Here is a 16,569-nt window from a genome sequence, read left to right on the forward strand (position 1 = left end):
ACGCTTGTGCAGCACCGCTTGATGGCACCATAGGAACATGGGCGTCCTTTTATTTTCTAAAGAAAAACATTTTACAGCCAGTACTTTACAAAGTCACACAAAACAAAATATCGAATATGAATCTTTGGCGTCCATGTTCTTGCAGCTGTATGACTAGGATTCACCACAACCCTGTTGTTGTGGTCGACATAAAGACGTATACTCACACCGTGTCATTCTAAACAAGAACGACGTATATTATACAGCGGGCGTGCAATTGTTGTGTACTCGCCAGGCAGTATATGGCACAACATGACCAGACACTATACGGAAGAAATCGGAAAAAAAGAAATGGCACAAACTTTTTAATTTTTAAAATTTAAAGGATACGACGTTTCAACGCGATCTATCAGGTGTCCCCGGGACTTGTAAGGACTGCAGCTGAATTTAATTCTTCTGCAACTTATCGAACCTAGTCAAACGAATAAACGCTTAAACGAATAAACGCTTCTTAATATATGTACATATTTTTCTTTTATGAGTTCATTAATCAATCAATCTTATTTATGTACAAAGAGTTATGGTGTCCGGCACACGCTCAGACGACGGTCTTATCCGCGTGGCTCCAGATCCAACGCAACGATCCATCGATCTACGAAATATAGTCGATCAAAGTGTTAGACGGTGCGCCACAGTTCGTTGACGTTATATTACATTTGATCACCGACGGAAGCACGAAGATTCATTCGTCCGTGACGAAGATAAAAGTCTATGGGAGGACGCATTACGTTGTCAGAAGTCTCCAGACTCATACATGACACACAGTAGTGTTTCGATGGGCATTGAGCCGATGGTTTTGCGAAAGAACAAGTCTTCTATGGTGACGGAGGACACAGTTTGTAAAGAAGGCAGTGCTAGAAGAAGCTGTCCAAAACGAGAAGGCTGAGTCGGGTAGGCTGTCTGGATGTACTTGGACAGTGTCAGTTGGGCCTGATCTTGTAGCGTCGCAGTGGCATGAAGATCACGCAAAGGACGGCCCTCGGACGGTTGCCCGTGGATGGCTGGAAGAGGAGAAGGAAATTAGACACCGTAAGAAGAGAAGGTAGAAGCTAACATTATCTTGTAAACGTATTTTGAATAGCCCATAATACGTCATATTTAGAACTTGTAATACGTGCGCCAAACTGAGCATATATGTACTGGAGAAGGCCCCCTTGATAACGCAGTCCGCCCCCGGGTGGGCCGTGTCTTTGATTGCGAGTGCTATAAAGCGGTCGTTGGGACAGCATCTTTTGCGGTGTTGTTCCCGAGAAGATTTTTTCCTACAAGTCTACTTTATAGAGAATTGTGCAAGTATATACCTGAAAATGTCTGAAATGGCATGAAAAACTCCGGGACAACGCTCCCGCAGCATAACAGAGCGTCCCTGCTGCCGTCGAAGAAGCTCCCCGTAAAGGATGCTTCGCCACAGTACGAGTACTATTGTTGTGAAATAACCTTTACAGGTGCATTCTTTCAGCGCAGTGTGCCATGGAGTCCCTTATATTTCTCTACACGTAATTCATGTTCTCTTGTGACTGAGAAAAGTCGACGTACTGATCCGTTGTGTACGTAGCAATACAGTGAATATATCAAATTCAATAGCCAAAGTGAAAGCTGCCGTTCACTGTGGGAAAACCACCGTATTATTACGTACAATTAACGCCAGTTTTTCCTCTCTCTGCAGCCATGTAAAGCGACGTACTTGTTTTGAAGAGGATGATAGCCTTTACATAGGCGTACTCCATGTGATCCACTTGCATCATCTTGAACTTGCCGATAATGTCTTGAAAGTTACGAATGTCCGCCATCATGTTAACCATCCTTTCTGATGTCGAAGGTTCCGAACTAAGTCCTAGTTAACGAAAGCAGAAATATACTGTTAACGAATATTCCTTTCTCTGTTTTGTTTGTTTCTTTATTAATTATTTTTTTAGACGAGACAAAGCTCACCGGCAGCTTCCAACAGCGGGGCTACATCTAGAGGCAAGTGAAACTGTGCCGCTGAGAGTACAAACAATTCTCTCCACCCTTCCTTCAATAGGCGAAGCTGAAAAGAGACAAACTGAGAGATATCGAAACCGAAGATATTATAGAAGGAACGGCAAGACTATATATCGACGCGGGGGCTAAGCTCCACCCACCTGATCGGCCATTGGCAGAGCAGTGAGGGCGGTCACAGTTTTCATCCACTTGACGTTCATGAAGAGCAGCCTCGCTGCGGATTCGCAAATGGTTTCTGGACTCGCACTAGCGGATGCAGCCAGAAGCTCGTGCGGATACTGCGATGAAATAAAAGAACGCGTTTAATACCACTTTTATTTGTGCATCTGGCCATATTACAGAACTAGAACTTCATAAGACGATTCTGAACTGCTGCCTGACAACAGGGCATCAAAGATAACGAAGGAAAAAGAAGAAGAAAAATAAGTTTATTCACTGACGTCACCTCTGTAGAGGGCACTAGCTTCGATAAGCCGAAATCGGCACCATGATGTATGTCCCTCGAAGTTTGGTTCCAGTTTTCGTTCGCTCCGATATGCTACTTAGAGGACTATTAACGTTGAAAACATGGAAATTACATGGATATTTTAGATATAACATTCGCACAGTACAATAATTTTGAAACACCAGATGTATGGAGAATGCGATGTGGGTGAAGTTCTAGACAACGAAAACCTGAGGACCTACATTATGGCGGCAAATCTGCTAGCGACAGTGGCGCTCTCCTGCGGATGACGTCATAATCCAAGAGGAGAATTCATTGTATACAGCGCGATTTGTACTGTAGTTTACTTCCACTTTCTACCAAATGAATATTTCCGAATCACAGTCTACTGGAGGACAATACACGCCAATAATCCAGTCGTTCTTTTTCTACCGTCATCCCAATGGAAGCGTCATCGCAAGACAAACCTTTGGCATTGGATGACAGAGCGAAGCTAGAAAGGGAGGCCTCGGCGTAGGAAATAGCGTTGTACACGGCTCCGGCCTCAAGAACGCAGGGTGGAGTCCGAAGGGCAGTCCAGCGGGCCGGACAGGACTCAGCGACGTCGGTCCAGCGGACGTGGCATCCGTGCCTGTAGCCTCTTTGAGGTATAGCGCCACCTGCCGCCGAAGAGTGGAATTCCGCGGACCCCTCTCGTGCTGGACAGCTGAAACGAAAGAGGTGCCAGGACCTCGAATGACGCCACTGCTAGGTAAGCATCACTAAGACACTTCCAGCAGCATACACTTGAAGCTATACAAAGCTTGATGTGAATTTATTTGAAGCAAACGGAACGACGTGTTTCGGGAACACGTCGGATATCCAAAGTAATTCTAACCAGTCACTCATCATCATTAAAGTTGCTATGTTGTTATCTTAATCAACACAAACCTCGTCTGTTCACTTTCGCAGGTAAAGCCACTGCTCCGTTAATTCAAGATGGGTGACCTGACCACGAACGATGTACAACAACAACAATTAAATTATTAATGTCACGAGGTGTTTTCCTGATTAGGCTGCCAGACTCTACCCTTCCACTGAAACGATGAGGTCAATCAGGTGAAAAATTAACGAGGGTTAAGGACAATGAGATATTTTTTGACAGAAGTAAGGGATAGAGAAAGCGGTTTGAAATCGCCACCTGCAACACTGTATCAATTTATTCCAGAGGAGGATAACGTTTGAACTTGTACAAAAGTTATGGTACAGAAAAGGAAATACTACACAACAGAAGCCATGAACTAAGTATCAACGGACTATAAAAAATTTGCAGAAACACAGGTGGATATAGTGAACAAAAATTGAGAAATTTTTAGCGTATCGTATCTGATTGTTTAAGAGTCCACACAAGAAACACGGGCGCACAAAAGCTATACCAGCAATTCATGGCCAGTGCACAAGAAAAGGAAAAACAATTATAATAACGATAAACACTGTTTAAAATAATAATATGAATACTGCTTAAAGTTAACTTGTGATTATATTGTCTCTCACCTTCTTTGTTCATCCCAGCTTCGAGACACTTCCTAAGGCGACAAGCCCTGCATTGGTTCCGGTGAGTTTTGTCTACGGGGCAGTTGTTTGCTGCCGGGCCACGAGCTTTACACACGTACTGTCTGTTGCGTCGGATTGATCTCTGTATAAGACGGATACAGGCATTTATTTAGTAACGACATGATGAAGGGAACAAAAAGCCGAAAATGAGGCTATGAACACCGCAACAAGAAACAGATAATAAGAAGAATGACAGGGACGGATTCAGACCCTGGATTTGGGGGGGGGGGGCAGTTTCTTTGTTGAAGCGCGTAGTGGGGGAGGGGAGAGGGAAATTCAATGCATAAACTGCCGTTTTGGGGAGGGGCGATCGCCGCCCCCCCCCCTAGATCCGCCACTGATGCAGTAATACAGGCGTTATCTTCCTTGGTTGCTTGCACTATAGCCCGTGATAAACCACCTGCCTTTCATTGCAAGGTCCTTGCTAGTAAACAACTGCAAGTTAGCCCTTATAGCTGACGTGTAAGATATAGCTGTGAGCTCTAGTCTCCCCACTCTTTTTTTTTCTGTTTTACTTACTTATATACACTGATTTTGTTCTCTCTTTCACGTATTTTCCTTTGCACATCAGTTTTGCGCTTCTGCACTCTCTACTTTCAACTTTGTGTTGATACACTGATGTGTTATAGACGCCATAAACAAACTTTGCTTACCTTAAAGAATCCGGCGCATCTGTAAAGGAAGAAGAGAAGAACAATTAAACTTCAGTGAGTCAACGCATAACCAGGTGCATCTATGTGCATGTGATTGTAAGCAAATCATAATGATTTTGTAAATTTGAGCAAATAACAAGAGGACATAATAATATAAGCGGGATTAAACGGCTTTGAAAATCGTTCCTGCTTATATAGCTTTTTATATTTGTCATTTGTTACGAAATAAGCACATCAAGTACGACGACAACAACAACGACAGATGAATGATGACTATGGCATATGGTGTTTCATATCTCCAAATAGTGATGCAGGAGTGGATTTCAGCAACGGATTAATATCAAAGCTCTAACTGTGTGCATAAGCGGACCTTATTCTATAGACCCCGTCATTTCTATAATGCACAGCATGTTCGCGTTGTAACCCTTTCCTTCTTTCTTTTTCCGCAACCCGCTGTTGTCTTTCTGCTGAAACGTTCCCTGGAAAGGCCCAGCTGAAGCAGTAAGTTGCATCTTTACTGCTTACACGGTTCTCGTTGAAGTCACGAACACGACATCATTTCGAAGAAGCACAAAACGACTTCTTGCGACAGAAGACTCGAAGTATAGGAATCAAAGAAGACGCTTTCAATAAAGTAACATATAGCGTCGTGACGATACATGTTTTACGAGCGACAGTTTGTAAAGAAATACTACCCCCGCTTTGAGATGTCTTTACGTGCTTCCGCGTCAGGTAATCATACATGTCATAATTTTTGCGCTAAGTGCGCTTCTGCAGAAAGAAGTTAGTGTTATACGACAGTACGCATACAAGTACACGAGAGGGGAGTTTTTGACTTTGCCTTTCCTGAAGCTTTTCCATTCATCTGCGCATACGGGGGACGCGATCTGCAACCCGCTTATAGCGTAATCACCTATAACGAAATTGAAAACGAGCGCAATATATGAAGCAGTTCTCCAGATTTACTGAAAGATGCGAGGCGTGAACAAAAGCAGAACGATTCCACTTCGAAACACTTTAAACTCGTTAAAACGCACGTTATCCGTTATTCCAATCAATACTAATCAGTCAATCAGTAATTCTAATCAATAATTTATTTCGTTTAAGTTATTTATTTGCCCATGAACGGCTGTACGGGCCCCACATGAATTTGAATTAAGCATCGCGAAAAATGACATCCATCCAACGAATGCTGAAATGCTCTGGCGAACAACAACACCAAATAAATTCATGACTATGGCCTGGGGCGATTCACCGCGAACAAACATCCGTATAACAATGGAATTTGCAGGAAAGTCACATGACTGAAAATAGCAACATCGTGCGGAAATACCACAAAAACATTTCGATTTTCACTGAAACCATTCGGAAATAATACGTGGCCTCAGAGAAACCAACCGTATATGTCAGCGGCCCCCGCAACGACAACGTTTATCGCATCCCCCTCGTCGCCCTGCGTCGCCATCACTCCCCACAGTTTCTACACTTCAAATAAAAGCCTCTGACTAATCGCCGGTCGCAAAATGGCTGGCCAAAAACGCGACACAAAAATTCAGAAACCCGACATCGACACTCATTATGTCACAACCAGGAGGAGGCAGGCTACTCGACAATATGGCCGGAGGCAGTCTCTGTGCCCTCATACAGGGGCACAGGGGGACTGCCAATCTTGAATCGTGGAGGGGACTGGAAACCGTGTAACAGACGTCACAAAAGCCCCACGGACCCCATCGGGAGGGGAGGAAGGTGGGTTTCCCAGTTATCCCCCGAGCACACCCCGTTTCAACTATATGCTATAGCCTCTCTTTGATCGCATATGACGAAATAAGCGACGCTCTGTTGACGTGAACTGATATTGACAGGAGCAAAACGTCGAGTCACCGGGAGATTTTTCGCAGAAAGCGCGGCTCAACTCGTGGGTCGCTCCAAAACGGGTGCAAAGGCACATAATAGAGAGAAGGGACATTATTATTTTTCCCTGCACAGCCGAGCGCAGCAGCCGTAAGTTATAAAGCTGCTCCTCATAAAGAATAATATTGCCTCCGGTTGACTGTTGACTCCGAAATGTTTTTTCACTAACTGTAAAGGCACCCGGTTGGTTTGGCGGTCACCGGCATTTGGCTGGTCTTCTCGTATGTTTTGACGAGAAACACTCTGTGGCATCACATTTCATTTATAATTTAATTGTTGTCGTTGCTGACCAGAAGCTCAAGTATCCCCTCATTTCCTCATGCTGCCGCACAAACGTAAGACAACTTTTCCCCTTTTCCTTCAATAAGAAGAAAAAGAAAAGGAGAAAGTTTGTTAAAGCAGCGAAAGAGCAGTGCAAGCAGTCAAATAAAGTACTAGCTAACTTAACATTTTGTGTATAGAGCTACTCCGCATTATTGAATATGGATAAACCATGCACGAGAAGCATAAACACTGCATATTCGTTTGACAATGCGATGCAGCGCATTTACAACATATTGGTTAACCTATATAGGCTGAGGATGATTGTTATAAAGACATCTTTCACTACTACTTTAATCTGCTTCGCGTACCAAAGTTACGAGCATGTACCGAGCATGTTGGCAACTATACAGCGCAGTCATAGTGAAAGTCAGCCTATACATGTGAACTGTTTAGGTACTATAAAATGTCGATCGTATAGATATGCTCGCGGAGTATTATTAAATCAACACCAGATATGTTCCGGCATGATTGTGCCGTGTGTGAACTGTTTAGGTATTAAGATGTCGATCGTAGATATGCTCGCGGAGTATCATTAAATCAAAACCAGATATTCCGGCATGATTGTGGATTACCTGCATTAACACTTCATTCGGTCCATAACGGTGATGGTGGTGTGATAAAGAAAAAAATGGGGATGTGAGCTACGACGAAGTCGAACTCGCTACCACTGGACGCTTACACAAGGTCCCATTACGGTCGTGTGTGCCGCACTTTCACTGCTTTCATACGATAATTTGTAGTATCATAACATACCCATCACAGGCGAATATTCCGTAATGCTTCCCTGAAGAGTGGTCTAAACACACCTTGCATGGTATGTCCAGCAGAATACGGCCTGCAAGAGAAGATATAATTCTTGTCAAGCAAAGTATACAGGAAACTTAGTGCGATTGTGTCTACCTTATGTGGACCTACAAAATGCAGACATCGGGTTCAAACTGATTTCATCAATCCAAGTCCTGTCAAAATGGGTAAATTCAGTAGGTCACGCATAGGTCGCCTTACATATGGGCCACGTACATGTGTGGTCATCGTGCGCTTAATTGTGCATACACGGGTCAAGATTTTGGAAACAGTTTAGCCTCGTTAAGTAAAACACTAGTACCGATAAACCACCCAGGAACATTATAAACGCGCGGCCTCCTGTCCACCTGGCTGTGCGATCACAAAAAACTCGTCACGCATGACGTCTCCCTTTCATACCGTTATTCAGGGCCAGAGGGCATCATGGCCGCACGAAAGGCAAATCAGACGACGCACCACACTTGACTGAACACCCGCACCGGCAAGCGAACCTCGTAACCATCACCTCATCCCATATAATACCTCAGGGCCCATATGGTGGATTCGCGATCGGTAATACACGAACTGCGGTGTACCTATATGGCATCGAGACTGAGAGGAAAGGCACCCACTGATGACGTGTAGGGGAGACGAGATTCCCACGGTGTCATTATGGAAACGTGACATCAGGTCAGAGAGCGGGTGTGCTGTGGGCACCACGTTCGCCCAGGCGACAAGCCGTGAGAGTCTCACGCTTTGGCAAATATACGCGAACGGCGTCGGGCTTTTTGCTGACGTTGCTTCCTTCATAAATAGCCCGAATGCTGGCGAGATTAATTTTTGTGAGTCAGTGCGGATTTGTGCCGCTGATGAACGGGTATACTCGTCGAGTTCGAACGAGCAGTGGTGCGTTGTGTACAGGGGCACGTCCGTTCACCGCTAGGTATACTGTAAACGTATTTTTATTCGCGATGTACGTATTAATTTTCGCGAATATTCGCGAAAGCATTTAATTCGCCCAGTTTTTAATGCGCCCATTTAATTCGCCAATTTGTTTTAATTCGCCCATTCGCCCAGTCATTCGCGAGTATTTAATTTCGCGATTCCAGGGCTATTTCCTTTCGCGGGATAAACGTCAAGCTGTGTTCGCGAGTGCAATTTTTTGCAATTTTTTTAGCGGTCGCGAAATTCGCGAACACACACACACATACATTGGATGGTGATGGGGTGGGCGATTCACCGCCGCTGAGGCGGTACACTGCCCTATTTCGCGTTGGGACAGGATGAAGGGATGATGATGGGGGCTTTCAAAGAGCCGTCGCCAGACCGGTGGAGCACAAGCACTCCGCCAGAAGACGAAGGCCCTGCGTCTGGTGGGCAGCGTTCGACCACGGACCGAGGATCTTCGCTAGGTTGAACGCGCGAAAACTAATACATCCCGACTAAAAGTTCGTTTACAGTAAGTTAAGCTAACTCACTATATGGTGATCTACCAGCGGCATGGCCGGACCGTCTCGCTCGTTGGTGGCTCAGCCAATTGCTGAAGACTGGGAGGTGTTGGGTTCGAATCCTACCATCGACTGTGCTGTCTGAGGGTTTCCCTGGTTTTTCCGAAGACTTTCCAGGCGAATGCCAGCACAGTCACCCCTGAAGTCTGCCCAGGACACATATACTAATCCCCGTGAACCCCACTCATTCCTGCTGTCTTCTCTCCATCTGTCCACATCTGTACGCTGCTCATTGTCACAGTTGCTTCGCGGCACTAGCAGGGAGTAATAATAAAAAATATATGGTGATCTCGCATTTATCTTAAATTTATTTTATTCTATCTTTACTCTACTTAAAGAGACTGATAAGTTACTTATAAGTGAGATGTTTTTATTTCATTAGTGATTGTTCACATTTCCCAATATATTCCTCAGACGCTGCCCAGTAGCCCAAATATTGGGCCAAATATTGGCCCAGGAAGTTAGATCCACCAGACACCGTGTCGCTATATATCCGACAGGTTCGACAATGACCATACCAACTGCTCTCATATGGCACGTCCTGAGCAGTTCATTTTAAGATAGGGCAACCTCGTAGCCAGAGTTCTTTCCTGCTTTTAATATGATCACACGTGTACAAATTAGTAGCGTACGACGATCGGTGTCAAGAAATAATGTACGGAATACGATGTCCCCTTCTGCTCATGCCCAGAACGTCACACCCCGATTTGTCCGCTTCATTAAACGTCGCATGTTTCTGCTCTATTCAATACATTGTGTATAGTTCGCAGAACCTCGACAGGCACGCATGCACTTTCGGTGAATATGCATGACTTGCGGCTTGTAAGAACTCCGCCACCCAGCGCTTGAATAACTGGCTTCGTTCAGGTGAGTCACGAAGGCGCCTTTCCGAAAAGTCGGTTCCGCCAAGTCGACGGCTGACATTCTGCGAAACCTCCTTTCCAGCTGTTGCTAACCGTAAGCTGATACGTCGATCCCTCGCGCACCTGCGTGATTCGCGGCTTATGGCAGACGTTAATTGCGGAGAAATAAGAATGGAAAATAATGATTCCCAACGACGTGAGCTGTTTATGGGCCACTATTGTGAGACAAACCCGATCTTGGCACATATTCCAGATTTTCTTAGGGACTATATACGTCTTCAAAGTCGCGAAGGTGATCGCTGACACGGCATTACCAATTAGGTGTGCAATCGAAGCATTATGTGAGGAGCAACGGGGAATAATACGAAAAAAAAAATGCTGTGGACATCGTTTCTTATGTTCAATATCCTTATTTTCGGTATCTCACAAAGTTGCTTGGTCCCTGGCCACATTCAGCCCAACAACGCTCTGCCCTCAAGGCTCTCTTCACCTTTCTGGATACCATAGGACTTCGGTCCATACTGTGAAGGGGATCATTATTTCATTCCCCGCATCACCTTCAGCAATGGGGTAGAGCATCGCCCATGGCGATGAAACTCCCCATTCATCGTCTCGAAATAAAGCTGTTATTGTTGTTGTTTTCAGTGTCGTTCAAAGTGATGCGCATTTCACTGAAGTTCAACGCACAGCGTTTGTTCCGTCTATATCAAAGTCTATATTCTTTCCGCTTATATCAAAGTTGTTGTTGTTGTCTTTATCATCGTCATCTGGTAGGACGATAGCCGCTGAAGCCCTGAATATCACGTTGAAGTTGGCAATATGTCGGCTCGGTGTTGACCGAAGCAGGCGACATGTAGCCAACAATGCCAACTTCCGACCGACATCCAGCAGAAGTTGGCAGTGTCGGCTTGATGTTGACCGACACCAGCGACATGACGACGAGAATGCCAACATTCGAACAACATCTCACTGAAGTTGGCAATGTCGGCTCTATTTTGACCGAAGCCAACGACATGACGCTGACAATGGCTTTCCATCGACCTACTTGGTGTCCCGCGCCAAAAGCAGTAGAAAACACATTCGTTACGTTGATGTCGAGTTAATATTCGAAGCAATTCCTCACTTGAGCATTGTTTGTATGCGTGAGCGAATTAAACTGAGACACGTCACCTCCACCAGTTTGATTCTGAGACGAGCAGGGCTCTCGAATTTGCGGAAGCTGCGAAGACATGAAGTATATAGCATCTGTTTTCGCTTCGAAATGAATGCCAGTTCCTTTCTAAATTTTCTTGCACGTCGTGGTCCTAGGAGCTCTTAAACTTTTTTTTCTTGCTTTCTGTAACGCCGCGCTCATTGCGGGCCATGGGAAATAACAGAAACAAAGGAAACTGCCAGAAAATGAAACGAGTACGAAACGTTGTTTCCTCGCAAATAACCAGTCTAACGTTGTTTTTGTAGTTACGATTGCCAACACACGAATAAAAATACAAAATTATGTTGGCGCAGCATCGGCCACAAATCGGTGGCATGCCGAAATGGTATCGGGCCAATATCCTGACCCGACATTGGCCCAACTCCGGGCGGTGTTGCAAAGTGTATGTTGGGCCGATGTCGGGGGTGTCGGCAGGAGCACGTCGGGTCGATGTCGGCACGACATCGGGGTGCTGCCTGGGTTGGAACCTCTGACATGCCAACTTAAATTCCGAAAAGCTTCGTATAAGTCGAGCGACGTACAAACCAAGGGACATATGCGATGACACCTTAGGGTGCTCACGTCATCCCCAATCCTATCTTCCAAACCAGATAGAATACGCTTGCAAGCATCATATACAATCAAATTTTACGCGACGAAACAAGTACATATATAGTCAACATTAGTACGACTGAATGTTACGTATTCGGGGTTCCAGGTTATGCACGAGTTAGCTTCTGATCACAGGCGACGACGCGGCCATCCGTACGGGGATAAATTTCGCCCACCTGATTCGGCAGACATGTACAAGATACTATAAAAATGTACTTAAGATATATACGATACTAGATACTGAAAGGAACATGTACTTAGGGTACGATACTTAGAAAATGAAGTAAAACCAGTTGAGCATACTAAGTACTTCAAAAAATATCTGAGATACGTTTAAGATACTTGGGTATATTGGCCACCATAGGAGTTGCTTGTCACAGTGTCCGCCAGTCTTCCTCTCTTTATTTGCAAAATAATCCACTTAGAGAAAGAGAGGCTCACACTGGACCGAATGTCCCTTGGACATCTATGGGCTGCGTTTGTTTTGTTTTTCTACTTTCTTTACTATTTACGTGTTCTGCCCCGGCGTTTGTCGGGACTCACATCTCGCTATTTTCAAGCAATCTATGAAAACTCCCGACAATCAAGTTTGAGGTCCTACTCCTAAACACAGTACCACAAGACGGTTTCCATAGGAAAAGTAAAATGAACTGGAAAGGACGCGAGACTTATAGCAAACTGTTGAGAACGTTGCTTGCGTCGAACCGCGTATCAACCGGAACCAACCAGCGGATAAGATTCGAGTCACACACGACTGCGATTGGTTACGACAGGCACGATAACCTTACCAACGGTTTCCTAAAACTGCCTAATGTGAAACTGAATGGTGTGAAGACAAACAGACGAAGAAAAGTAGATTATTGAGTAGAAAATACTGAAAACAGTATTTGAAATAGAGTAGAAATTCCATTCGGTAAAAGGCATGAGTATAAGATACTAACCGAAGTGTTTAAAAGGCAGCATTTTGAGTACGGTACTCAAGATACGTACACGTCCGCGTCAGGGTCGTTTAACGGGTATCTGGGAGTCTACGGTATACCAACCCAAATGTTTAACTATAGATTAGAAGTCTTATTAAAAATATTCCTAAAAATTATCTTCCACACAAAAATAAATCGCGTCAGACCGCAAACAAAAACGCAGTCTAAGACAAAGCAAAAAAATGTCTAAGACTGAAAACTAAGCAAAGCAGCGGGAATGATTTTGCAACTCCTTTTGACATCCTAACATGCAGACGGACACACGTCATGACAATCAGAGGTTCTTAGCAGAAACCAGACTTCAGAGCATCAACTTGTGCACACAGAAGTAAGACAGAGGTAGTATAGTTACAGCTAGAACGAAAGTTTTCCCTTTCTTTGTCACGCTCTCTCCTCGCGATCCTTTCTTTTTCCCATTAATCCCTTTCCCGCCTTCAGCTAATGGAGCTGTGAGCGGTCTGCATACTCTTTCTTGAGGAATAAGATCAAACAATAAGTATCAACACTGGCTGTGTCTCAAACTTTGCAAATTACCAATAGAGTCGTCGTCCCATTAATCTATGCCGTACGTTACGAAACTGCCATATTCGCTGCCCCGCAGACTTTCGGTGTTCGTTTCGCTATCAGGAAGCCATTCCGAAGTAAGAAAACACTATTTTTTCAAAATGTCCGCAGAACACAGGATGTAAAATAATATAAACACAATAATTGGCCGAGGCAGGCTACAAACACGTACGCCACCAAAGCCCAAGTAAGACAACAAACAGGAAACAGTTGTACGTAGCCCTAGAGAAATAAATATGACGGTTGTATGTTGTGTAACTGACTAAGTGTATATATTGCACGATTAACGGAGATTTAGTAGCTGTTTGGAATGTGGCTATAAGCATGTACATAACAGCGCCCCGCAGGAACTATAGAGGTTGATGATAATGCCCTGTGAGGGCCTTTGGGGTATGTGAATAAATAAATAAATATTGTCAAAAATTGTGAATAACCTTACACTTTTCTTTCAGTTGGATGACTGAATTAATTCCAGCTTTTGACCTATACTATACACTACAATAAAGGAGTGTACTAGTGGGGAGTCACTTAAACAGTAGGCGCAGTTTAAATTTACCAAAGTCTACTGCAAGTCCCACATCCTTTGACGGTATATAAACGCTGTGACTTAAAATTTGAATTGTAACTTATGACCTCAGTGAGCATACCACCTTATACGACCCGTGCGCAACCAATTAATACGCTGACATGAAAGTTGTCACGCAAGCATCACCTTCCAACGAACGTATTCCCATTTATTACTGGCGCTCGACGTTGTTATTCAAAAACCCGACTTGCTCGACAGCTCATTTTGAGCTGAGAATTTTATTGAAGTATATATAAACGTATCGTAATTGTCGTCGTTTGCGAATGGTAGCTCCACGCTGCACGAACGAATGAAATTCATTTTGACTGTCATTCGCTGGAAATGGCGTCCAATTTCCCATGTGACAGGAGTATATGATACAAAACGCATCATTTACCGTAAGGTGAAATTTGATTGGCGTATGCCAGAGCACGCGACCGTCCGTAAAAGGGCTCACTCAGCGCACGGAGGAGAAAGTATAATGAAGCTCATGTGTCCGCTGCTGATGCTGAAATGTCATTTTCGATACCCCATTCCCTTATAGTTATACTTATTCCATATGCCCCTCCATGTAGATCAATTGAATGAGAGAAGAATAGTTGAACAGTTGTAGAACACTACCTTATAGATGCGCCACACAACAAGACAGATACATCATCGTCCCTTTTCACGATACCCTCAAGCTTACATGTGCTGATGGAAGGTTCTTTTAATAGAACATTGCCAAACTTATTCAGGCTTCACGAACGTTTAAGCAAACACCTCACATCAAACTGAACATCGCCCGCCACAGCTTGGATCTCGATGCGCAGCGAGCCGTGACAGTAGATAAATGGTGCAGAGGAAAGCTAATTGCTATCGCAACAGTTTAATCGTTTACAGCAAAAGAACCAATGTAGTCATGAAAGAGTAATTAATCTAGAAAATGTGCGTGACCTTTAAAAAGCGTTTCCCTTCGACAAGAACCAAGCGCAACCAAGGCATCATATTCAGGAAACATAACGTTGCCCCGAATGGCATGTACGCGGTTTGCTTCTTTGATTACTGGCTCATCTTTTTAAGAACCTCCCCTACTTGCTTCCGCTACAATTTTCTACTTTGTGAATCACAGATACGAGCGATGATTACGCCTTGCAGGAACTACACAGAACTTCGAGCCCCATAGCGTGAAGAAACGTGCGTGAACCATACTGTTCATCACTAAAACACTTCCTCACTTTCCATCGCACGCCTGCACGGAAACAGACGACAAAAGTGAAAATACAACGCTCCATGCAGTGTGAACAGTCGCTGACGTTCCTCAAAATCATCTAGCGCCACATCCTAAGAAGAAATGGTCAGTTGTCACTCACTGGAAGTTCCTGGTGGCTTGCTGACTCCCGCTGCCATGCTGTAGACACTGTTTAAAAGCGTCAATGGCAACGGAGATCCAGAATGCAACAGAGATGCCGTGACGTCTTTGGATTGTGACGCACTCGCGTCCACAGGCACAAATCCCAACGTTCCGCGGTGATGGACCGGCATTGAGTACCGGACAGAGTCGCGGGATCCAGCACCTGGAGGAGGGCCGGATCCACGCCGACTGGGGAGGGTTCGCCTCTCGCGATTGGCTGCAGCTGACACAATGGCGCCCATCATGAGTCTGACGCCGTTGGCTGAGAAGGCAGAACCCGCTAACGGGTCGTTAATCATAACGCACAACGCAGGCGCCTGGCGGACGACGGTGAAACGAGTGCAACTTTCGCTTCTTTGATTGCGCGTTGCGTTCAGTGATCTGTTATCGGCATGCTAAACAGGCTGTTGGTGAGCAACCGTTGGGGGATGAGGGTGGTTGATGAACGCTGCAGGGTCGACAGGGTGACGATGGTACCACGGTTAGTGGGAGGGGAGAAGGTGACGATGACACAATAGTGAGTTTTAGTATATCGTACTCTATCGTTTTTGCGTGTGTAAGGGATAGCGTTGGTGGTTTTGCGCACGAGAGAGACACAAGCAGAGCTTTGCGCATTGCTCAGAACCACCACGCTATCCATTACGGGCGCAAAGGCGACGACGTACGTTATACTAAAATTCACTATTGCTGTAAACGTTATAAACATTTATCGCATGAATGTACCGCGTGGCGCCGGAGTGGCATTAGCGGTATTAGAGAGTTTCAGCATGCGCTAGGCGATGCACTAAAACTCTCTATTTGCTAAGTTCCCCTTCCCTTCTTTGAAAAGGGGTTGTCATGATGCTAGGGATTTGATGGGGGCGTCACTACGTTGATAGGTTTATTTTCTGTGAAACTGTGCTGTCATGTGGCAATTGTCCATCGTGTTTCGGTGCACAACATCACAAATCTTGGACTATACATCGCAATAAGTGGAAGAAACAGACGCACTATAGACAAAGTTTGAAAGGTAGGATGTATACGTGTCTGAACAAGACCAGCACCTCAATAATATTGAGAGAACCGCACTTTTTGTACATAACGCGAATTGATTTTGAATTGAATTGGAATATATTTATCGTGCACCCTCGAGAATTAGATGAACTTGAAAAACGCGCACTG

At 44.7% G+C, this 16,569-nt stretch overlaps 1 protein-coding gene across 2 annotated transcripts; it reads right to left on the bottom strand.

Annotated features, from left to right (window-relative positions):
- LOC135399915 (nuclear receptor subfamily 2 group E member 1-like) lies at positions 1-15,632 on the bottom strand. 2 transcript variants are annotated; one of them, XM_064631649.1, is made up of 9 exons: positions 15,368-15,632; positions 7,702-7,783; positions 4,714-4,732; positions 4,001-4,142; positions 2,935-3,197; positions 2,163-2,300; positions 1,972-2,068; positions 1,724-1,873; positions 1-1,040 (listed from the first exon to the last, which is right to left on the bottom strand). In XM_064631649.1, the coding sequence occupies exons 1-9, from the start codon at positions 15,537-15,539 to the stop codon at positions 772-774; spliced, it is 1,332 nt and encodes a 443-aa protein (XP_064487719.1). In that variant the 5' UTR covers positions 15,540-15,632; the 3' UTR covers positions 1-771. The 2 variants fall into 2 exon arrangements, with proteins under 2 accessions (XP_064487719.1, XP_064487720.1); XM_064631650.1 differs by having other exon boundaries at positions 2-1,040; positions 2,935-3,173; positions 15,368-15,631.
- Positions 15,633-16,569: the final 937 nt, after the last annotated feature.

This window comes from Ornithodoros turicata, chromosome 7 (genome assembly GCF_037126465.1).
Source record: "Ornithodoros turicata isolate Travis chromosome 7, ASM3712646v1, whole genome shotgun sequence".
Taxonomy (NCBI): domain Eukaryota; kingdom Metazoa; phylum Arthropoda; class Arachnida; order Ixodida; family Argasidae; genus Ornithodoros; species Ornithodoros turicata.

Bases quoted from the DNA above. Each gene is read 5' to 3' on its own strand.
- LOC135399915 (XM_064631649.1), bottom strand. From the start codon at position 15,539: ATGCCGGTCCATCACCGCGGAACGTTGGGATTTGTGCCTGTGGACGCG. The intron at 2,069-2,162 runs GTGGGTGGAGCT...GTCTCTTTTCAG, and splicing joins CTCTGCCAATGGCCGATCAG to CTTCGCCTATTGAAGGAAGG. The intron at 1,041-1,723 runs GTACGTCGCTTT...CTCCTCTTCCAG, and splicing joins TATCATCCTCTTCAAAACAA to CCATCCACGGGCAACCGTCC.